Consider the following 24,395-nt stretch of genomic DNA (forward strand, 5'->3'; position numbering starts at 1 on the left):
GATCTCTCTATACTGTGATTATGTGTATAGTGACCACATCCTGTCTTATCGTACCTCTGTAGTGCTGATCGTATATAGGATCTCTCTATACTGTGATTATATATCTATATTGACCACATCCTGTCTTTATCGTACCTCTGCAGTGCTGATAGTATATAGGATCTCTCTATACTGTGATTATGTGTATAGTGACCACATCCTGTCTTATCGTACCTCTGTAGTGCTGATCGTATATAGGATCTCTCTATACTGTGATTATATATCTATATTGACCACATCCTGTCTTTATCGTACCTCTGCAGTGCTGATAGTATATAGGGTCTCTCTATACTGTGATTATATGAATAGTGACCACATCCTGCCTTATCGTACCTCTGTAGTGCTGATAGTATATAGGATCTCTCTACACTGTGATTATATATCTATATTGACCACATCCTGCCTTATCGTATCTCTGTAGTGCTGATCGTATATAGGATCTCACTATACTGTGATTATATGTATAGTGACCACATCCTGTATTATCTGATCTCTGCAGTGCTGATAGTATATAGGATCTCTCTATACTGTGATTATGTGTATAGTGACCACATCCTGTCTTATCGTACCTCTGTAGTGCTGATCGTATATAGGATCTCTCTATACTGTGATTATATATCTATATTGACCACATCCTGTCTTTATCGTACCTCTGCAGTGCTGATAGTATATAGGGTCTCTCTATACTGTGATTATATGTATAGTGACCACATCCCGACTTATCTGATCTCTGCAGTGCTGATAGTATATAGGATCTCTCTATACTGTGATTATATATCTATATTGATCACATCCTGTCTTATCTGATCTCTGCAGTGCTGATAGTATATAGGCTCTCTCTATACTGTGATTATGTGTGTAGTGACCACATCCTGTCTTATTGTACCTCTGTAGTGCTGATCGTATATGGGATCTCTCTACACTGTGATTATATGTATAGTGACCACATTCTGTCTTATCATATCTCTGCAGTGCTGATAGTATATAGGATCTCTCTATACTGTGATTATATATCTATATTGACCACATCCTGCCTTATCATACCTCTGTAGTGCTGATCGTATATAGGATCTCTCTATACTGTGATTATATATCTATATTGACCACATCCTGTCTTTATCGTACCTCTGCAGTGCTGATAGTATATAGGCTCTCTCTATACTGTGATTATATGTATAGTGACCACATCCCGACTTATCTGATCTCTGCAGTGCTGATAGTATATAGGATCTCTCTATACTGTGATTATATATCTATATTGATCACATCCTGTCTTATCTGATCTCTGCAGTGCTGATAGTATATAGGCTCTCTCTATACTGTGATTATGTGTATAGTGACCACATCCTGTCTTATTGTACATCTGTAGTGCTGATCGTATATAGGATCTCTCTACACTGTGATTATATGTATAGTGACCACATCCTGTCTTATCATATCTCTGCAGTGCTGATAGTATATAGAATCTCTCTATACTGTGATTATATATCTATATTGACCACATCCTGCCTTATCTGATCTCTGCAGTGCTGATAGTATATAGGATCTCTCTATACTGTGATTATATATCTATATTGACCACATCCTGCCTTATCGTACCTCTGCAGTGCTGATAGTATATAGGATCTCTCTATACTGTGATTATATATCTATATTGACCACATCCTGCCTTATCATACCTCTGTAGTGCTGATAGTATATAGGATCTCTCTATACTGTGATTATATATCTATATTGACCACATCCTGCCTTATTGTACCTCTGCAGTGCTGATAGTATATACGGTCTTTCTATACTGTGATTATATGTATAGTGACCACATCCCGACTTATCTGATCTCTGCAGTGCTGATAGTATATAGGATCTCTCTATACTGTGATTATATATCTATATTGACCACATCCTGCCTTATCTGATCTCTGCAGTGCTGATAGTATATAGGATATCTCTATACTGTGATTATGTGTATAGTGACCACATCCTGTCTTATTGTACCTCTGTAGTGCTGATCGTATATAGGATCTTTCTATACTGTGATTATATATCTATATTGACCACATCCTGTCTTTATCGTACCTCTGCAGTGCTGATAGTATATAGGGTCTCTCTATACTGTGATTATATGTATAGTGACCACATCCTGCCTTATCTGATCTCTGCAGTGCTGATAGTATATAGGCTCTCTCTATACTGTGATTATATGAATAGTGACCACATCCTGTCTTATTGTACCTCTGCAGTGCTGATAGTATATAGGGTCTCTCTATACTGTGATTATATATGTATAGTGACCACATCCTGTCTTATTGTACCTCTGCAGTGCTGATAGTATATAGGATCTCTCTATACAGGCGGTCCCCTACTTAAGGACACCCGACTTAAAGACAACCCATAGTTACAGACGGACCCCTCTGCCCACTGTGACCTCTTGTGAAGCTCTCTGGATGCTTTACTATAGACCCAGACTACAATAATCAGCTGTACGGTGTCTGTAATGAAGCTTTATTGATAATTCTTGGTCCAATTACAGCAAAAATTTTGAAACTCCAATTGTCACTGGGGCAAAAGAAAAAAATTTGTCTAGAACTTCAATTATAAAATATACAGTTTCGGCTTACATACAAATTCAACTTAAGAACAAACCTCCGGACCCTATCTTGTATGTAACCCGGGGACTGCCTGTACTGTGATTATATGTATAGTGACCACATCCTGTCTTATCTTGCCTCTGTAGTGCTGATAGTATATAGGATCTCTCTATACTGTGATTATATATCTATATTGACCACATCCTGCCTTATCATACCTCTGTAGTGCTGATAGTATATAGGATCTCTCCATACTGTGATTTATATGTATAGTGGCCACATCCTGTATTATCTGATCTCTGCAGTGCTGATAGTATACAGGCTCTCTCTATACTGTGATTATATGTATAGTGACCTCATCCTGCCTTATTGTACCTCTGCAGTGCTAATAGTATATAGGATCTCTCTATACTGTGATTATATGTATAGTGACCTCATCCTGCCTTATTGTACCTCTGCAGTGCTGATAGTATATAGGGTCTCTCTATACTGTGATTATATATGTATAGTGACCACATCCTGTCTTATTGTACCTCTGTAGTGCTGATAGTATATAGGATCTCTCTATACTGTGATTATATGTATAGTGACCACATCCTGTCTTATTGTACCTCTGCAGTGCTGATAGTATATAGGCTCTCTCTATACTGTGATTATATGTATAGTGACCACATCCTGTCTTATTGTACCTCTGTAGTGCTGATAGTATATAGGATCTCTCTATACTGTGATTATATGTATAGTGACCACATCCTGTCTTATTGTACCTCTGCAGTGCTGATAGTATATAGGATCTCTCTATACTGTGATTATATGTATAGTGACCACATCCTGTCTTATTGTACCTCTGTAGTGCTGATAGTATATAGGATCTCTCTATACTGTGATTATATGTATAGTGACCACATCCTGTCTTATTGTACCTCTGCAGTGCTGATAGTATATAGGATCTCTCTATACTGTGATTATATGTATAGTGACCACATCCTGTCTTATTGTACCTCTGCAGTGCTGATAGTATATAGGCTCTCTCTATACTGTGATTATATGTATAGTGACCACATCCTGCCTTATCGTACCTCTGCAGTGCTGATAGTATATAGGCTCTCTCTATACTGTGATTATATGTATAGTGACCACATCCTGTCTTATTGTACCTCTGCAGTGCTGATAGTATACAGGCTCTCTCTATACTGTGATTATATGTATAGTGACCACATCCTGCCTTATCGTACCTCTGCAGTGCTGATAGTATATAGGGTCTCTCTATACTGTGATTATATATGTATAGTGACCACATCCTGCCTTATTGTACCTCTGCAGGGGCGGATGCAGTGTAAGGACGTATCTGCTGAGGTTCTCTATGATGTTCTACACGACATAGAATATCGCAAGAAATGGGACAGCAACGTCATCGAGACATTCGACATCGGAAAACTGACGGTCAATGCGGATGTTGGATATTACGCATGTAAGACTGTAATAACATCATTCCAGGGCATCTGCCTCCACTATAAAAGAGGTTCCGCAGCAGCTGCACTCTGCATTACATCATGGATGACATTTTTACTTTTCCCATTTGCTTCCATTCTCCGCAGGGAAATGTCCGAAACCATTAAAGAATCGTGATGTCATCACCCTGCGCTCCTGGCTGCCAATGGGGAGCGATTACATCATCATGAACTACTCTGTGAAACACGCGGTGAGTGATATATATACAGCCGCCACAACCTGGGGATCTCCTGTATATAATGATATATGTACAGCCGGTATAACCTGGGGATCTCCTGTATATAATGATATATGTACAGCCGGTATAACCTGGGGATCTCCTGTATATAATGATATATATACAGCCGCTATAACCTGGGGATCTCCTGTATATAATGATATATGTACAGCCGGTATAACCTGGGGATCTCCTGTATATAATGATATATGTACAGCCGGTATAACCTGGGGATCTCCTGTATATAATGATATATGTACAGCCGGTATAACCTGGGGATCTCCTGTATATAATGATATATGTACAGCCGCTATAACCTGGGGATCTCCTGTATATAATGATATATGTACAGCCGGTATAACCTGGGGATCTCCTGTATATAATGATATATGTACAGCCGGTATAACCTGGGGATCTCCTGTATATAATGATATATGTACAGCTGGTATAACCTGGAGATCTCCTGTATATAATGATATATGTACAGCCGGTATAACCTGGGGATCTCCTGTATATAATGATATATGTACAGCCGGTATAACCTGGGGATCTCCTGTATATAATGATATATGTACAGCCGGTATAACCTGGGGATCTCCTGTATATAATGATATATGTACAGCCGCTATAACCTGGGGATCTCCTGTATATAATGATATATGTACAGCCGGTATAACCTGGGGATCTCCTGTATATAATGATATATGTACAGCCGCTATAACCTGGGGATCTCCTGTATATAATGATATATGTACAGCCGGTATAACCTGGGGATCTCCTGTATATAATGATATATGTACAGCTGGTATAACCTGGGGCTCTCCTGTATATAATGATATATGTACAGCCGGTATAACCTGGGGATCCCCTGTATATAATGATATATGTACAGCTGGTATAACCTGGGTATATCCTGTATATAGTGATATATGTACAGCCGGTATAACCTGGGTATATCCTGTATATAGTGATATATGTACAGCTGGTATAACCTGGGGATCTCCTGTATATAATGATATATGTACAGCCGGTATAACCCGGGGATCTCCTGTATATAATGATATATGTACAGCCGGTATAACCTGGGGATCTCCTGTATATAATGATATATGTACAGCCGGTATAACCTGGGGATCCCCTGTATATAATGATATATGTACAGCTGGTATAACCTGGGTATATCCTGTATATAGTGATATATGTACAGCCGGTATAACCTGGGTATATCCTGTATATAGTGATATATGTACAGCTGGTATAACCTGGGGATCTCCTGTATATAATGATATATGTACAGCCGGTATAACCCGGGGATCTCCTGTATATAATGATATATGTACAGCCGGTATAACCTGGGGATCTCCTGTATATAATGATATATGTACAGCCGGTATAACCTGGGGATCTCCTGTATATAATGATATATGTACAGCCGGTATAACCTGGGGATCTCCTGTATATAATGATATATGTACAGCCGGTATAACCTGGGGATCTCCTGTATATAATGATATATGTACAGCCGGTATAACCTGGGGATCTCCTGTATATAATGATATATGTACAGCCGGTATAACCTGGGTATATCCTGTATATAGTGATATATGTACAGCTGGTATAACCTGGGGATCTCCTGTATATAATGATATATGTACAGCCGGTATAACCCGGGGATCTCCTGTATATAATGATATATGTACAGCCGGTATAACCTGGGGATCTCCTGTATATAATGATATATGTACAGCCGGTATAACCTGGGGATCTCCTGTATATAATGATATATGTACAGCCGCTATAACCTGGGGATCTCCTGTATATAATGATATATGTACAGCCGCTATAACCTGGGGATCTCCTGTATATAATGATATATGTACAGCCGGTATAACCTGGGGATCTCCTGTATATAATGATATATGTACAGCCGCTATAACCTGGGGATCTCCTGTATATAATGATATATGTACAGCCGGTATAACCTGGGGATCTCCTGTATATAATGATATATGTACAGCTGGTATAACCTGGGGATCTCCTGTATATAATGATATATGTACAGCCGGTATAACCTGGGGATCCCCTGTATATAATGATATATGTACAGCTGGTATAACCTGGGTATATCCTGTATATAGTGATATATGTACAGCCGGTATAACCTGGGTATATCCTGTATATAGTGATATATGTACAGCTGGTATAACCTGGGTATATCCTGTATATAGTGATATATGTACAGCTGGTATAACCTGGGGATCTCCTGTATATAATGATATATGTACAGCCGGTATAACCCGGGGATCTCCTGTATATAATGATATATGTACAGCCGGTATAACCTGGGGATCTCCTGTATATAATGATATATGTACAGCCGGTATAACCTGGGGATCTCCTGTATATAATGATATATGTACAGCCGGTATAACCTGGGGATCTCCTGTATATAATGATATATGTACAGCCGGTATAACCTGGGGATCTCCTGTATATAATGATGTATGTACAGCCGGTATAACCTGGGGATCTCCTGTATATAATGATATATGTACAGCCGGTATAACCTGGGGATCTCCTGTATATAGTGATATATGTACAGCCGGTATAACCTGGGTATATCCTGTATATAGTGATATATGTACAGCTGGTATAACCTGGGGATCTCCTGTATATAATGATATATGTACAGCCGGTATAACCCGGGGATCTCCTGTATATAATGATATATGTACAGCCGTATAACCTGGGGATCTCCTGTATATAATGATATATGTACAGCCGGTATAACCTGGGGATCTCCAGTATATAATGATATATGTACAGCTGGTATAACCTGGGGATCTCCTGTATATAATGATATATGTACAGCCGGTATAACCTGGGGATCTCCTGTATATAATGATATATGTACAGCCGGTATAACCTGGGGATCTCCTGTATATAATGATATATGTACAGCTGGTATAACCTGGGGATCTCCTGTATATAATGATATATGTACAGCTGGTATAACCTTGGGATCTCCTGTATATAATGATATATGTACAGCCGGTATAACCTGGGGATCTCCTGTATATAATGATATATGTACAGCCGGTATAACCTGGGGATCTCCTGTATATAATGATATATGTACAGCCGGTATAACCTGGGGATCTCCTGTATATAATGATATATGTACAGCTGGTATAACCTGGGGATCTCCTGTATATAATGATATATGTACAGCCGGTATAACCTGGGGATCTCCTGTATATAATGATATATGTACAGCCGGTATAACCTGGGGATCTCCTGTATATAATGATATATGTACAGCCGGTATAACCTGGGGATCTCCAGTATATAATGATATATGTACAGCCGGTATAACCTGGAGATCTCCTGTATATAATGATATATGTACAGCCGGTATAACCTGGGGATCTCCTGTATATAATGATATATGTACAGCCGGTATAACCTGGGGATCTCCTGTATATAATGATATATGTACAGCCGGTATAACCTGGGGATCTCCTGTATATAATGATATATGTACAGCCGGTATAACCTGGGGATCTCCTGTATATAATGATATATGTACAGCCGCTATAACCTGGGGATCTCCTGTATATAATGATATATGTACAGCTGGTATAACCTGGGTATATCCTGTATATAATGATATATGTACAGCCGGTATAACCTGGGGATCTCCTGTATATAATGATATATGTACAGCCGGTATAACCTGGGGATCTCCTGTATATAATGATATATGTACAGCTGGTATAACCTGGGGATCTCCTGTATATAATGATATATGTACAGCCGGTATAACCTGGGGATCTCCTGTATATAATGATATATGTACAGCCGGTATAACCTGGAGATCTCCTGTATATAATGATATATGTACAGCTGGTATAACCTGGGGATCTCCTGTATATAATGATATATGTACAGCTGGTATAACCTGAGGATCTCCTGTATATAATGATATATGTACAGCTGGTATAACCTGGGGATCTCCTGTATATAATGATATATGTACAGCTGGTATAACCTGGGGATCTCCTGTATATAATGATATATGTACAGCTGGTATAACCTGGGGATCTCCTGTATATAATGATATATGTACAGCCGGTATAACCTGGGGAACTCCTGTATATAATGATATATGTACAGCCGGTATAACCTGGGGATCTCCTGTATATAATGATATATGTACAGCCGGTATAACCTGGGGGTCTCCTGTATATAATGATATATGTACAGCCGGTATAACCTGGGGATCTCCTGTATATAATGATATATGTACAGCCGTTATAACCTGGGGATCTCCTGTATATAATGATATATGTACAGCCGGTATAACCTGGGGATCTCCTGTATATAATGATATATGTACAGCCGGTATAACCTGGGGATCTCCTGTATATAATGATATATGTACAGCCGTTATAACCTGGGGATCTCCTGTATATAATGATATATGTACAGCTGGTATAACCTGGGGATCTCCTGTATATAATGATATATGTACAGCCGGTATAACCTGGGGATCTCCTGTATATAATGATATATGTACAGCCGGTATAACCTGGGGATCTCCTGTATATAATGATATATGTACAGCTGGTATAACCTGGGGATCTCCTGTATATAATGATATATGTACAGCTGGTATAACCTGTGGATCTCCTGTATATAGTGATATATGTACAGCTGGTATAACATAAGCTGGGGTGCATTTGCTCCCGCCTAGTATCTCAGACGTTCCTGGCTGCTCACAGCTGCAGTTCTGTTTCTATAGCGTCTGACGTCCTGTGGGCTGATCCCTGTGTATGGAGATGCTTCGGGCTCTGGATTCTCTATAAATGTAGGTCACTCAGTCGTGGCCTGAAGCCCCAGGATTGATGTGTATAACGTGGTCCTGTGCCGCACTGTGTGACCCGGGTCCTGGGGGGCAGTGATAGTGTCTGGGGGTCTGCAGTTATATATCACATGACTCTCAAGTCTTTGTGTATATTGCACCTTATATACTGTATATAGGAGCTGTATAGCCCTATCTGTATATAGTATATACTGGGTCATATACTATGGATACAGTCAGCAGGGGAGGCCGCAGTCTGCAGAGCGTCGCACCTCATCAGCACCATGGAGAGGTCCGCACGCTCCATACATCTGCTCCCTATGTGCCTTATACTCCACTCACTTCCAAAGCTGCAGTCACAATTGTAGTCAGAGCTCTCCATATAAATATCCAGGGGGATAGTTCAGTAGACGCAAGAAGACTTTTCCCTGCAGCTTTGGTTGTGATTGGAGTAATGCAGAGGATGTCAGAGGTCACTCACAGGTTAAGAAATGTGTCACTAAATATTTCACCTCTTTTCAATTTCAGAAATATCCCCCAAAAAAGGATCTGGTGAGAGCGGTGTCCATACAGACCGGATACCTCATCCAGGGAGGGGGCCCCAGCAGCTGCACCCTCGTCTACCTGGCCCAGGTGGACCCGAGAGGTGAGTGAGGACCCCTCCTGCTGTAGGGGCATTGGGAGGACAGGGCTGCCATTTACTGGGGTCTTCTGGGGGTCCTGTATGAGGGGCTGCACCCTGATCTCTGCTCTATTCTATCCTGTAGGGTCTTTGCCTAAATGGGTGGTGAACAAGTCCTCACAGTTTCTGGCCCCAAAGGTAAGTGGCTGCTTATGGGGTCTCATAGTGGGGGGATGAGAGGAGGATGCAGAGTGCTGGGGGGGGGAGGAGAGAAGGATGCAGAGTGCTGGGGGGGAGGAGAGAAGGATGCAGAGTGCTGGGGAGGAGGAGAGAAGGATGCAGAGTGCTGGGGGGGAGGAGGAGAGAAGGATGCAGAGTGCTGGGGGGGAGGAGAGAAGGAGGCAGAGTGCTGGGGGGGGAGGAGAGAAGGATGCAGATTGCTGGGGGGAGGAGGAGAGAAGGATGCAGAGTGCTGGGGGGAGGAGGAGAGAAGGATGCAGAGTGCTGGGGGGGGGGGGAGGAGAGAAGGATGCAGAGTGCTGGGGGAGGAGGAGAGGAGGATGCAGATTGCTGGGGGGAGGAGGAGAGAAGGATGCAGAGTGCTGGGGGGAGGAGGAGAGAAGGATGCAGAGTGCTGGGGGGGGGGGAGGAGAGAAGGATGCAGAGTGCTGGGGGGGGAGGAGGAGAGAAGGATGCAGAGTGCTGGGGGGGAGGAGGAGAGAAGGATGCAGAGTGCTGGGGGGGAGGAGGAGAGAAGGATGCAGAGTGCTGGGGGGGGAGGAGAGAAGGATGCAGAGTGCTGGGGGGGAGGAGGAGAGAAGGATGCAGAGTGCTGGGGGGAGGAGGAGAGAAGGATGCAGAGTGCTGGGGGGAGGAGGAGAGAAGGATGCAGAGTGCTGGGGGGGAGGAGGAGAGGAGGATGCAGAGTGCTGGGGGGGAGGAGGAGAGAAGGATGCAGAGTGCTGGGGGGGGAGGAGAGAAGGATGCAGAGTGCTGGGGGGGGGGGAGGAGAGAAGGATGCAGAGTGCAGGGGGGGAGGAGGAGAGAAGGATGCAGAGTGCTGGGGGGAGGAGGAGAGAAGGATGCAGAGTGCTGGGGGGGAGGAGGAGAGAAGGATGCAGAGTGCTGGGGGGAGGAGGAGAGAAGGATGCAGAGTGCTGGGGGGAGGAGGAGAGAAGGATGCAGAGTGCTGGGGGGAGGAGGAGAGAAGGATGCAGAGTGCTGGGGTGGGGGGAGAGAAGGATGCAGAGTGCTGGGGGGAGGAGGAGAGAAGGATGCAGAGTGCTGGGGGGGGGGGAGGAGAGAAGGATGCAGAGTGCTGGGGGGGGGGGAGAGAAGGATGCAGAGTGCTGGGGGGGAGGAGAGAAGGATGCAGAGTGCTGGGGGGGAGGAGAGAAGGATGCAGAGTGCTGGGGGGGAGGAGAGAAGGATGCAGAGTGCTGGGGGGAGGAGGAGAGAAGGATGCAGAGTGCTGGGGGGAGGAGGAGAGAAGGATGCAGAGTGCTGGGGGGGGGAGAGAAGGATGCAGAGTGCTGGGGTGGAGGAGGAGAGAAGGATGCAGAGTGCTGGGGGGGAGGAGGAGAGGAGGATGCAGAGTGCTGGGGGGGGAGAGAAGGATGCAGAGTGCTGGGGGGGAGAGGAGAGAAGGATGCAGAGTGCTGGGGGGGGAGGAGGAGAGAAGGATGCAGAGTGCTGGGGGGAGGAGGAGAGAAGGATGCAGAGTGCTGGGGGGGAGGAGGAGAGAAGGATGCAGAGTGCTGGGGGGAGGAGGAGAGAAGGATGCAGAGTGCTGGGGGGAGGAGGAGAGAAGGATGCAGAGTGCTGGGGGGAGGAGGAGAGAAGGATGCAGAGTGCTGGGGGGAGGAGGAGAGAAGGATGCAGAGTGCTGGGGTGGGGGGAGAGAAGGATGCAGAGTGCTGGGGGGAGGAGGAGAGAAGGATGCAGAGTGCTGGGGGGGGGAGGAGAGAAGGATGCAGAGTGCTGGGGGGGGGGAGAGAGAAGGATGCAGAGTGCTGGGGGGGAGGAGAGAAGGATGCAGAGTGCTGGGGGGGAGGAGAGAAGGATGCAGAGTGCTGGGGGGAGGAGGAGAGAAGGATGCAGAGTGCTGGGGGGAGGAGGAGAGAAGGATGCAGAGTGCTGGGGGGGGGGGGAGAGAAGGATGCAGAGTGCTGGGGTGGAGGAGGAGAGAAGGATGCAGAGTGCTGGGGGGGAGGAGGAGAGGAGGATGCAGAGTGCTGGGGGGGGAGAGAAGGATGCAGAGTGCTGGGGGGGAGAGGAGAGAAGGATGCAGAGTGTTGGGGGGGGGAGGAGGAGAGAAGGATGCAGAGTGCTGGGGGGGGAGAGAAGGATGCAGAGTGCTGGGGGGGGGAGGAGAGAAGGATGCAGAGTGCTGGGGGGGGGAGGAGAGAAGGATGCAGAGTGCTGGGGGGGAGAGGAGAGAAGGATGCAGAGTGCTGGGGGGGGAGGAGGAGAGAAGGATGCAGAGTGCTGGGGGGGAGAGAAGGATGCAGAGTGCTGGGGGGGAGGAGGAGAGAAGGATGCAGAGTGCTGGGGGGGGGGGAGAGAAGGATGCAGAGTGCTGGGGGGGAGAGGAGAGAAGGATGCAGAGTGCTGGGGGGGGAGGAGAGAAGGATGCAGAGTGCTGGGGAGGAGGAGAGAAGGATGCAGAGTGCTGGGGGGGGGGAGGAGGAGAGAAGGATGCAGAGTGCTGGGGGGGGGGGAGAGAAGGATGCAGAGTGCTGGGGGGGAGGAGGAGAGAAGGATGCAGAGTGCTGGGGGGGGAGAGGAGAGAAGGATGCAGAGTGCTGGGGGGGGGGGGGAGGAGAGGAGGATGCAGAGTGCTGGGGGGAGGAGGAGAGGAGGATGCAGAGTTCTGGGGGGAGGAGGAGAGAAGGATGCAGAGTGCTGGGGGGAGGAGGAGAGAAGGATGCAGAGTGCTGGGGGGAGGAGGAGAGAAGGATGCAGAGTGCTGGGGAGGAAGAGAGAAGGATGCAGAGTGCTGGGGGGAGGAGGAGAGGAGGATGCAGAGTGCTGGGGGGGGGGAGGAGAGAAGGATGCAGAGTGCTGGGGGGGGGGAGAGAAGGATGCAGAGTGCTGGGGGGGGAGGAGAGAAGGATGCAGAGTGCTGGGGGGGGAGGAGAGAAGGATGCAGAGTGCTGGGGGGGGGGAGGAGAGAAGGATGCAGAGTGCTGGGGGGGAGGAGAGAAGGATGCAGAGTGCTGGGGGGGAGGAGAGGAGGATGCAGAGTGCTGGGGGGGGGGAGGAGAGAAGGATGCAGAGTGCTGGGGGGAGGAGGAGAGAAGGATGCAGAGTGCTGGGGGGAGGAGGAGAGAAGGATGCAGAGTGCTGGGGGGGAGGAGGAGAGAAGGATGCAGAGTGCTGGGGGGGGGGAGGAGAGAAGGATGCAGAGTGCTGGGGGGGGGGGAGGAGAGAAGGATGCAGAGTGCTGGGGGGGAGGAGGAGAGAAGGATGCAGAGTGCTGGGGGGAGGAGGAGAGAAGGATGCAGAGTGCTGGGGGGGGGGGGAGAGAAGGATGCAGAGTGCTGGGGGGGGGGGGGAGGAGAGAAGGATGCAGAGTGCTGGGGGGGAGGAGGAGAGAAGGATGCAGAGTGCTGGGGGGAGGAGGAGAGAAGGATGCAGAGTGCTGGGGGGGAGGAGAGAAGGATGCAGAGTGCTGGGGGGAGGAGGAGAGAAGGATGCAGAGTGCTGGGGGGGAGAGGAGAGAAGGATGCAGAGTGCTGGGGGGGAGAGGAGAGAAGGATGCAGAGTGCTGGGGGGGGAGGAGAGAAGGATGCAGAGTGCTGGGGGGGGGGGAGAGAAGGATGCAGAGTGCTGGGGGGGGAGGAGAGGAGGATGCAGAGTGCTGGGGGGGGAGGAGAGGAGGATGCAGAGTGCTGGGGGGGAGGAGGAGAGGAGGATGCAGAGTGCTGGGGGGGGAGGAGAGAAGGATGCAGAGTGCTGGGGGGGGGGGGAGAGAAGGATGCAGAGTGCTGGGGGGGGAGGAGGAGAGGAGGATGCAGAGTGCTGGGGGGGGAGAGGAGAGAAGGATGCAGAGTGCTGGGGGGAGGAGGAGAGAAGGCTGCAGAGTGCTGGGGAGGAGGAGAGGAGGATGCAGAGTGCTGGGGGGAGGAGGAGAGGAGGATGCAGAGTGCTGGGGGGGAGGAGGAGAGAAGGATGCAGAGTGCTGGGGGGAGGAGGAGAGAAGGATGCAGAGTGCTGGGGGGAGGAGGAGAGAAGGATGCAGAGTGCTGGGGGGAGGAGGAGAGAAGGATGCAGAGTGCTGGGGGGGGGAGGAGAGAAGGATGCAGAGTGCTGGGGGGGAGGAGAGAAGGATGCAGAGTGCTGGGGGGGGGGAGGAGAGAAGGATGCAGAGTGCTGGGGGGGGGGAGGAGAGAAGGATGCAGAGTGCTGGGGGGGGGAGGAGAGAAGGATGCAGAGTGCTGGGGGGGGGGAGGAGAGAAGGATGCAGAGTGCTGGGGGGGAGGAGAGAAGGATGCAGAGTGCTGGGGGGGAGGAGAGAAGGATGCAGAGTGCTGGGGGGGAGGAGAGAAGGATGCAGAGTGCTGGGGGGAGGAGGAGAGAAGGATGCAGAGTGCTGGGGGGAGGAGGAGAGAAGGATGCAGAGTGCTGGGGGGGGGGAGAGAAGGATGCAGAGTGCTGGGGTGGAGGAGGAGAGAAGGATGCAGAGTGCTGGGGGGGAGGAGGAGAGGAGGATGCAGAGTGCTGGGGGGGGAGAGAAGGATGCAGAGTGCTGGGGGGGAGAGGAGAGAAGGATGCAGAGTGCTGGGGGGGAGGAGGAGAGAAGGATGCAGAGTGCTGGGGGGGAGGAGGAGAGAAGGATGCAGAGTGCTGGGGGGGGGGAGAGAAGGATGCAGAGTGCTGGGGGGGAGAGGAGAGAAGGATGCAGAGTGCTGGGGGGGGAGGAGAGAAGGATGCAGAGTGCTGGGGAGGAGGAGAGAAGGATGCAGAGTGCTGGGGGGGGGGAGGAGGAGAGAAGGATGCAGAGTGCTGGGGGGGGGGGAGAGAAGGATGCAGAGTGCTGGGGGGGAGGAGGAGAGAAGGATGCAGAGTGCTGGGGGGGGAGAGGAGAGAAGGATGCAGAGTGCTGGGGGGGGGGGAGGAGAGGAGGATGCAGAGTGCTGGGGGGAGGAGGAGAGGAGGATGCAGAGTTCTGGGGGGAGGAGGAGAGAAGGATGCAGAGTGCTGGGGGGAGGAGGAGAGAAGGATGCAGAGTGCTGGGGGGAGGAGGAGAGAAGGATGCAGAGTGCTGGGGAGGAAGAGAGAAGGATGCAGAGTGCTGGGGGGAGGAGGAGAGGAGGATGCAGAGTGCTGGGGGGGAGGAGGAGAGAAGGATGCAGAGTGCTGGGGGGGAGGAGGAGAGAAGGATGCAGAGTGCTGGGGAGGAGGAGGAGAGAAGGATGCAGAGTGCTGGGGGGAGGAGGAGAGAAGGATGCAGAGTGCTGGGGGGGGGGAGGAGAGAAGGATGCAGAGTGCTGGGGAGGAGGAGGAGAGAAGGATGCAGAGTGCTGGGGGGAGGAGGAGAGGAGGATGCAGAGTGCTGGGGGGGGGGAGGAGAGAAGGATGCAGAGTGCTGGGGGGGGGGAGAGAAGGATGCAGAGTGCTGGGGGGGGAGGAGAGAAGGATGCAGAGTGCTGGGGGGGGAGGAGAGAAGGATGCAGAGTGCTGGGGGGGGGGGAGGAGAGAAGGATGCAGAGTGCTGGGGGGGAGGAGAGAAGGATGCAGAGTGCTGGGGGGGAGGAGAGGAGGATGCAGAGTGCTGGGGGGGGGGAGGAGAGAAGGATGCAGAGTGCTGGGGGGAGGAGGAGAGAAGGATGCAGAGTGCTGGGGGGAGGAGGAGAGAAGGATGCAGAGTGCTGGGGGGGAGGAGGAGAGAAGGATGCAGAGTGCTGGGGGGGGGGAGGAGAGAAGGATGCAGAGTGCTGGGGGGGGGGGGGAGGAGAGAAGGATGCAGAGTGCTGGGGGGGAGGAGGAGAGAAGGATGCAGAGTGCTGGGGGGGGGGGAGGAGAGAAGGATGCAGAGTGCTGGGGGGGAGGAGGAGAGAAGGATGCAGAGTGCTGGGGGGAGGAGGAGAGAAGGATGCAGAGTGCTGGGGGGGGGGGGGAGAGAAGGATGCAGAGTGCTGGGGGGGGGGGAGGAGAGAAGGATGCAGAGTGCTGGGGGGGAGGAGGAGAGAAGGATGCAGAGTGCTGGGGGGAGGAGGAGAGAAGGATGCAGAGTGCTGGGGGGGAGGAGAGAAGGATGCAGAGTGCTGGGGGGAGGAGGAGAGAAGGATGCAGAGTGCTGGGGGGGAGAGGAGAGAAGGATGCAGAGTGCTGGGGGGGAGAGGAGAGAAGGATGCAGAGTGCTGGGGGGGGGAGGAGAGAAGGATGCAGAGTGCTGGGGGGGGAGGAGGAGAGGAGGATGCAGAGTGCTGGGGGGGGAGAGGAGAGAAGGATGCAGAGTGCTGGGGGGAGGAGGAGAGAAGGCTGCAGAGTGCTGGGGAGGGGGAGAGGAGGATGCAGAGTGCTGGGGGGAGGAGGAGAGGAGGATGCAGAGTGCTGGGGGGGAGGAGGAGAGAAGGATGCAGAGTGCTGGGGGGGAGGAGGAGAGAAGGATGCAGAGTGCTGGGGGGAGGAGGAGAGAAGGATGCAGAGTGCTGGGGGGAGGAGGAGAGAAGGATGCAGAGTGCTGGGGGGAGGAGGAGAGAAGGATGCAGAGTGCTGGGGGGGGGAGGAGAGAAGGATGCAGAGTGCTGGGGGGGAGGAGAGAAGGATGCAGAGTGCTGGGGGGGGGGGAGGAGAGAAGGATGCAGAGTGCTGGGGGGGGGAGGAGAGAAGGATGCAGAGTGCTGGGGGGGGGGAGGAGAGAAGGATGCAGAGTGCTGGGGGAGGAGGAGAGAAGGATGCAGAGTGCTGGGGGGAGGAGGAGAGAAGGATGCAGAGTGCTGGGGGGGAGGAGGAGAGAAGGATGCAGAGTGCTGGGGGGGAGAGGAGGAGAGAAGGATGCAGAGTGCTGGGGGGGGAGGAGAGAAGGATGCAGAGTGCTGGGGGGGAGGAGGAGAGAAGGATGCAGAGTGCTGGGGGGGGAGGAGGAGAGGAGGATGCAGAGTGCTGGGGGGGGGAGGAGGAGAGAAGGATGCAGAGTGCTGGGGGGGAGGAGGAGAGAAGGATGCAGAGTGCTGGGGGGGAGGAGGAGAGAAGGATGCAGAGTGCTGGGGGGAGGAGGAGAGGAGGATGCAGAGTGCTGGGGGGGAGAGGAGAGAAGGATGCAGAGTGCTGGGGGGGAGGAGAGAAGGATGCAGAGTGCTGGGGGGGGGAGAGGAGGAGAGAAGGATGCAGAGTGCTGGGGAGGAGGAGGAGAGGCGGATGCAGAGTGCTGGGGGGGGAGGAGGAGAGAAGGATGCAGAGTGCTGGGGGGGAGGAGAGAAGGATGCAGAGTGCTGGGGGGAGGAGGAGAGGAGGATGCAGAGTGCTGGGGGGAGGAGGAGAGAAGGATGCAGAGTGCTGGGGGGAGGAGGAGAGGAGGATGCAGAGTGCTGGGGGGGGAGGAGAGGAGGATGCAGAGTGCTGGGGGGGGAGAGGAGGATGCAGAGTGCTGGGGGGGGGGAGAGAAGGATGCAGAGTGCTGGGGGGGAGGAGGAGAGAAGGATACAGAGTGCTGGGGGGAGGAGGAGAGAAGGATGCAGAGTGCTGTGGGGGGGGGGGAGAGGAGGATGCAGAGTGCTGGGGGGAGGAGGAGAGAAGGATGCAGAGTGCTGGGGGGAGGAGGAGAGAAGGATGCAGAGTGCTGGGGGGGGGGGGAGAAGGATGCAGAGTGCTGGGGGGGAGAGGAGAGAAGGATGCAGTGTGCTGGGGGGGAGAGGAGAGAAGGATGCAGAGTGCTGGGGGGAGGAGGAGAGAAGGATGCAGAGTGCTGGGGAGGAGGAGAGAAGGATGCAGAGTGCTGGGGGGAGGAGGAGAGAAGGATGCAGAGTGCTGTGGGGGAGGAGAGGAGAGAAGGATGCAGAGTGCTGGGGGGGGAGGAGAGAAGGATGCAGAGTGCTGGGGGGGAGGAGGAGAGAAGGATGCAGAGTGCTGGGGGGGAGGAGGAGAGAAGGATGCAGAGTGCTGGGGGGAGGGGAGAAGGATGCAGAGTGCTGGGGGGAGGAGGAGAGAAGGATGCAGAGTGCTGGGGAGGAGGAGAGAAGGATGCAGAGTGCTGGGGTGGTGGAGGAGAGAAGGATGCAGAGTGCTGGGGGAGGAGGAGAGAAGGATGCAGAGTGCTGGGGGGGAGGAGGAGAGAAGGATGCAGAGTGCTGGGGGGGAGAAGGAGAGAAGGATGCAGAGTGCTGGGGGGGAGGAGGTGAGAAGGATGCAGAGTGCTGGGGGGGAGGAGGAGAGAAGGATGCAGAGTGCTGGGGGGGAGGAGGAGAGAAGGATGCAGAGTGCTGGGGGGGGGAGGAGAGAAGGATGCAGAGTGCTGGGGGGGAGGAGGAGAGGAGGATGCAGAGTGCTGGGGAGGAGGAGAGAAGGATGCAGAGTGCTGGGGGGGAGGAGGAGAGAAGGATGCAGAGTGCTGGGGGGGGGGAAGAGAGGAGGATGCAGAGTGCTGGGGGGGAGGAGGAGTGGAGGATGCAGAGTGCTGGGGAGGAGGAGAGAAGGATGCAGAGTGCTGGGGAGGAGGAGAGAAGGATGCAGAGTGCTGGGGGGGAGGAGGAGAGGAGGATGCAGAGTGCTGGGGGGGGGGGAAGAGAGGAGGATGCAGAGTGCTGGGGGGGGAGAGGAGAGAAGGATGCAGAGTGCTGGGGGGGAGGAGGAGAGAAGGATGCAGAGTGCTGGGGGGGAGGAGGAGAAAAGGATGCAGAGTGCTGGGGGGGAGGAGAGGAGGATGCAGAGTGCTGGGGGGGAGGAGAGAAGGATGCAGAGTGCTGGGGGGGAGGAGGAGAGGAGGATGCAGAGTGCTGGGGGGAGGAGGAGAAAAGGATGCAGAGTGCTGGGGGGGAGGAGAGGAGGATGCAGAGTGCTGGGGGGGGGAGGAGGAGAGAAGGATGCAGAGTGCTGGGGGGAGGAGGAGAGAAGGCTGCAGAGTGCTGGGGAGGAGGAGAGGAGGATGCAGAGTGCTGGGGGGAGGAGGAGAGGAGGATGCAGAGTGCTGGGGGGGAGGAGGAGAGAAGGATGCAGAGTGCTGGGGGGGAGAGGAGGAGAGAAGGATGCAGAGTGCTGGGGGGGGAGGAGGAGAGAAGGATGCAGAGTGCTGGGGGGGAGGAGGAGAGAAGGATGCAGAGTGCTGGGGGGGAGAGGAGGAGAGAAGGATGCAGAGTGCTGGGGGGGGAAGAGAAGGATGCAGAGTGCTGGGGGGGGGGAGGAGGAGAGAAGGATGCAGAGTGCTGGGGGGGAGGAGGAGAGAAGGATGCAGAGTGCTGGGGGGGGGAGGAGGAGAGAAGGATGCAGAGTGCAGAGATAGGGGTGTTGGTTGGTATATTGGGGTGGGGTGCCATGGGATAGAGGGGCTATGTTCTGGCGTGAGGAGCGCTTGTTGGTTTGGTTGTCCTTGGTGTATGGGAGGGTTGGGGTTACGGGGTCAGGGGTCACCGTTGACCTCTCCTGTCTATCCCCAGGCTTTGAAGAAGATGTACAAGGCCTGCCTGAAGTATCCGGACTGGAAGAAGAAGCATAACCCTCAGCATAAGCCGTGGCTGTACCCGGAGCAGAACAACCTCCCGAGCTTGAGCCTGTCCGAGGTGTCGCTGCAGCACGCCGACTCCCTGGAGAACATAGACGAGAGCTGCGTGGCCGAGACCAAGGACGACCGAGGGGAGGGCAGCGATGAGGACAGCGTCAACTGAGCCGCTGCTGGACTCTGAGACTATCATGGGGACCACACAGGACCCCAGCTCTGTGGACCGGCCCAGGATGGGGGGGGGGGAGTAGATTTTAAAGGGGAAAAATTTAATTTTTTACTAAACCCAAAGGTGCAGGGTAATTCTTGTATCTTGTCCTTATGTCAGTAACTTCTACACCAGAAAGAGCGGAGGATGAGGAGGATCTGGTCACATGGTCAACTCCACAACAAGTGCTGGTCACCCTGTAACACTGTAACAAACCCTCAGCAGTGGGGCTGTGGGGGGGAGGGTCTGTGAATTTTTAGTTTCATGTTTTGGTTGTTTCTTATGTGATTGTCCGGCCGCGGTGTCACCGGGATGACTGTGCCTCGTGTATTCGGGGACCTCATAACGGGTGGCTGGCGCCCTCTCATACATCTGCTCGCCATAGAGATATTAAAAATTTATTCTTATTTAATAATGTGATGAAGTTTTTTTTCTCATCGTATCAGTCAATTTTCGCCAAAAAAAAAAAATGGCATAATAAAAGGCGTAAGAGAACAAGTGCGTCCTGAACATTGAACATCATTTGATATTATCCCTCAAAATTTAGTAACATATGGGGGGTCATTTCCTAATACTACCGATTCGCGTTTTCCCGACGTGATACCCGAATATTTCCGATTTGCGACGATTTCCCCTGAATTGCCCCAGGATTTTGGCGCACGCGATCGGATTGTGGCGCATCGGCGCCGGCATGCACGCGATGGAAATGGGGGGGGGGGCGTGGCCAAACGAAAACCCGACGGATTCGGAAAAACGCTGCATTTAAAACAAAAAAATCTGTCGCTGAGCTTGCACTTACCTTCACTCAGCCCGGCTCGGTGAACACCAGTGCGTTCCGATGCTTTTCAGCGCAGCAGCGCCACCTGGTAGACGGCGGAGGAACTGCCTTAATAAATCCCGTCCAGACCCGAATCCAGCGCAGAGAACGCGCCGCTGGATCACGAATGGACCGGGTAAGTAAATCTGCGCCATGAAGTCAATGGGGCTCATTTACTTACCCGTCCACTAAGGCGCCCGATATCCCGCATGTGTCGCTTCCCCGCTCAGGTCCCCGGAGTTCACCTTCTTCTTCCCGGTGTATAATGTAAGTGCATGGCTAGCGACACAATTTGAAAGGTAAATCCCAATATTTCCATAATCTGTGAGGTGCAGCAGCTCCTGTGAGCAGCAAATTCTCCCTGTAGCTGCCTGCCACTTCAGGGGGCTATATTTTTGGCTTTGTGACACCTGGAGTCGCACACGCCCAGATTTTGCCGGCTTTCATGCAACAGAAATCATGGGGCGTGTTGTCGGACGATGCGACTGATTCGGTCTGAGCGCGGGATTTAACATTTAAATTGTGACGCAACCAATACACTTACATGCACCGGGAAGAAGAAGGTGAACTCCGGGGACCAGAGCGGGGAGTGACGATCTTAGTGAATCGCGGCACAGGGAATTATACACGAACAATGCTTGCGCCGAATTGCCCCGGGTTTTTGGCGCACGCGATCGGATTGTGTCGCATCGGCGCTGGCTTGCATGCAACGGAAATCGGGGTGACGTAGCCGTCGGAGAACCCGACGGATACGGAAAAAATGCGGTATTTAAAAAAAAAAAATTTGTCGCTTGACACGCACTTACATGCACTATGAATAGGATGGTGAACTCCAGAGGACCTTGGTGCAGCAGCGACACCTGTTGGACATCGGGCGCACGACCTTAGTGAATCGCCGAAAGACCTGAATCCTCGTCGGAGAAAGCGCCGCTGGATCGCGACAGGACCGGGTTGATAGTAGATCCAAACATAAGAAAACGTCAGCACTCTAAAATAGTGAAAATAATCAATTCAGTGTTTATTCCACCTCTAGCTGGAGGTGCTGCCGGTTTCTTATGTTTGGATCTTCATAATGATTCGTTATAGGACTATTATATAAGTGGTATCGTGTGACATCACTCCATGGTATGTAGGGAGACCTGGACTGCACCCTATATCGCGCTTATCCGGGTGTCCTCTCCTCTGTACATAACACCTCCTGCAGGAATAATTGGCTTATAGTGAGATAATGAACCCATATCCAGAGAGAATAACCCGCACAGCTCTGCTGCTCCACATCCCCGGGAGAGACTGCATGTAAATGAGCAGAACCTACAATCTCATGAGACTTCTGCAACCAGAAACTAATGAGGCCGAGCCCCAGAGCGGCTCATCACCAGGAAACACAGTCTAAAGTAGCATACAAGCCCTAAGATATCAGAGTTATATCCTGTAGATCTTTTATTTTATATAAAAGTAAAAAAACATAACAATACATAACACAAACCAAACATAATATACAATATATACAATATCTTACCTGCTGGTCCAGCCCCATTCACTCCTAGCAAAAACAATAACTTAAAATGCACCAAAATGAATAAACCGGGAGGATTTTACGCTGCGTCGATACTAAACACCGTGCGTTCCACGTGTGGTACCTGACCACTAGACTAACTAGAAATAACGTGCAGCGGTCCCGGCCACCCAGGCCTCTGAATGCTCCATAGGCCCACTCCGCATAGGAGAGACCGGCCAACCCGGGCCAATGGAGGGAAGCGCCCACCCGGTTGTACACGTCTGTGTTAAAGGGGCACTGAAGCAGGAAGTGGTCCATGCTCTCCAGCAGGCCACCGCACTCCTCCCGGGGACAACCCCTTTCCTCAGAGCTCCTACACTTCAGATTGTCCCTCACACACAGCTTTCCATGGAAGCAGCGCCAAGTCAAGTCCCAAAACTTCAAGGGGATCCTGATGGAATTCAAAAGACCTAAACCCACCCCCAGATCCCGACTTGGGCAATCCCTGAGGGCCAGAGGCTTCTGGAAATGGGTCAACAGAACCCTCTTGTCAAGGAGTTTCCTCGACATGGTCCTGATCTCCCACATTCCCAGACCCCACCGGCGAATCACCTTCAGAACCGGGGTAGCGTAAGCCGGAAGATGCCCATGCGGTGTACGGAGATCCTTCACTCGCCCTCCTGTCTCCCATTCCTGGAAGAAAGGCCGAAACCATCCCCTGCAGGAGTATACCCACGGAGGAGCCCATCCCCTGCAGGAGTATACCCACGGAGGAGCCCTCTCTTTCCAGAGGTTTGCTACATTGATCTTAAGAAAGGTATTCACTAGAAACACCACAGGGTTGACCATACACAACCCTCCTTGTCTCCTCGTGCGGTAAGTAACCTCCCTCTTGATTAGGTTCAGCCTATTCCCCCATAACAGCTGGAAGAACAGAACAGGTTCACCCTTTCTCTGAGGGTCAAAGACCAACCCTTCCACTGGTCCACCTTCTGGGCGGCGATCTTAAGCCGGCCGTCCCAGTTTTGCATGGGGTAATCCCCCTGGCCAAATTCGATGCCGAGAACTTTGGCAGAGTCCTGGGGCCCTGGAAGAGTGTCCGGGAGATCAAAGCCTGGATCCCCCTCTCCCAGCCAGAGACTCTCACACATATCCCGGTTGATCTTGGACCCAGAAGCCTCTGAGTAGTGGTCAACCTCTGACATCACCCACTGCGCCTCCCCTCCCGAGGACACGAAAATGGTGACATCATCGGCATACGCTACCACCCTTAGAGTGGCTTCCGGTGCCGCCCGGTCCATCCCGACTCCCACCAACGGCCCACGATCAACCCTCCTAAGGAATGGGTCAATCGCGAACACGTACAGTAGTGGGCTCAGAGGACAACCCTGGCGAACACCAGACCCGACCTCAAAAGAGCGGCCAATCCAACCGTTCACAAGCGGGAAACTCTCTGCCCCTGCGTACAAAACCTTAAGCCAATTGACAAACTCCCCCGGCAGGCCATACCTCAGAAGGACAGACCAGAGGTACTCGTGGTTAACCCGATCAAACGCTTTTGCCTGATCCAAGGACAGCAAGTACCCCTTCCAGTTACCAGCCCTGCCCTGCTCCACTGCCTCCAGGCCCGGCGTCAGCACCCGGCTGACCCGGGCAAGTGCCGGGGCCCCACAGCTCCAGAGGGGCCCACCACGACGATGTGGCACCGTATTACGGGGCCCAGGTTCGCCGCTGATTGCAGGCCGCATAGGAGGTGGGCGGAGAGGTAGTGGGATCGGCCCGGGAGCAAAGTATAATTCAGCATCCCACTCCCGGCCCGTCCCTTTACCTCCCCTCACTGCTGCTGAAGCCCCGCCCTGCCCTACCCACCTCACATGTTGCTGCGCAGCCCTCCGCTCCCCGGAACACCCATCGCTCCCTGTCCCGCCCTGCGCTCCCTGTCCCGCCCGCTTCACCTGCGGCTCGGCCCGCGCGCCTTCCGGACGAGCGTCTCGCGTCCGGCCTGCGCGCCGGATGTCCAGCCCGGCCTGGGCGCCGAATGTTCAGCCCGGTCTGCGCCCCCGCCTGCGCGCCGAATGTCCAGCCTGGCCGCCCTCTCCTATGCGGTCCTCTTCACCTGCCACCCTGTCCTGACCGAGTGACATCCAGCTGGGGTGAGTATGATTGTACATATGTAAATGCATGTATATGTGTGTGTATGTATGCTGTGTATAGTGTATATATGCTGTATATCTGTGCGTATGTGTTGTATATATGTTGTATATCTGTGTGTATGTGCTGTATATACTGGATGTGTGTATATATGCTGTATGTCTGTGCATATGTGTTGTATATACTGTATGCGTGTGTATATATGCTGTATATCTGTGCGT

At 51.9% G+C, this 24,395-nt stretch overlaps 1 protein-coding gene across 1 annotated transcript in view; it reads left to right on the forward strand.

Moving 5' to 3' along the window:
• STARD10 (StAR related lipid transfer domain containing 10) overlaps positions 1-20,118 on the forward strand; it is a 36,980-nt gene extending 16,862 nt beyond the window's left edge. Inside the window, exons 2-6 of the mRNA XM_072133781.1 lie at positions 3,951-4,098; positions 4,226-4,329; positions 9,749-9,866; positions 9,988-10,040; positions 19,439-20,118. Of these exons, the coding sequence (XP_071989882.1) occupies positions 3,951-4,098; positions 4,226-4,329; positions 9,749-9,866; positions 9,988-10,040; positions 19,439-19,666 (651 nt within the window). The 3' untranslated portion in view covers positions 19,667-20,118. The remainder of the gene's footprint in view (positions 1-3,950; positions 4,099-4,225; positions 4,330-9,748; positions 9,867-9,987; positions 10,041-19,438) is intronic.
• Positions 20,119-24,395: the final 4,277 nt, after the last annotated feature.

This window comes from Engystomops pustulosus, chromosome 2 (genome assembly GCF_040894005.1).
Source record: "Engystomops pustulosus chromosome 2, aEngPut4.maternal, whole genome shotgun sequence".
Classification (NCBI taxonomy): Eukaryota; Metazoa; Chordata; class Amphibia; order Anura; family Leptodactylidae; genus Engystomops; species Engystomops pustulosus.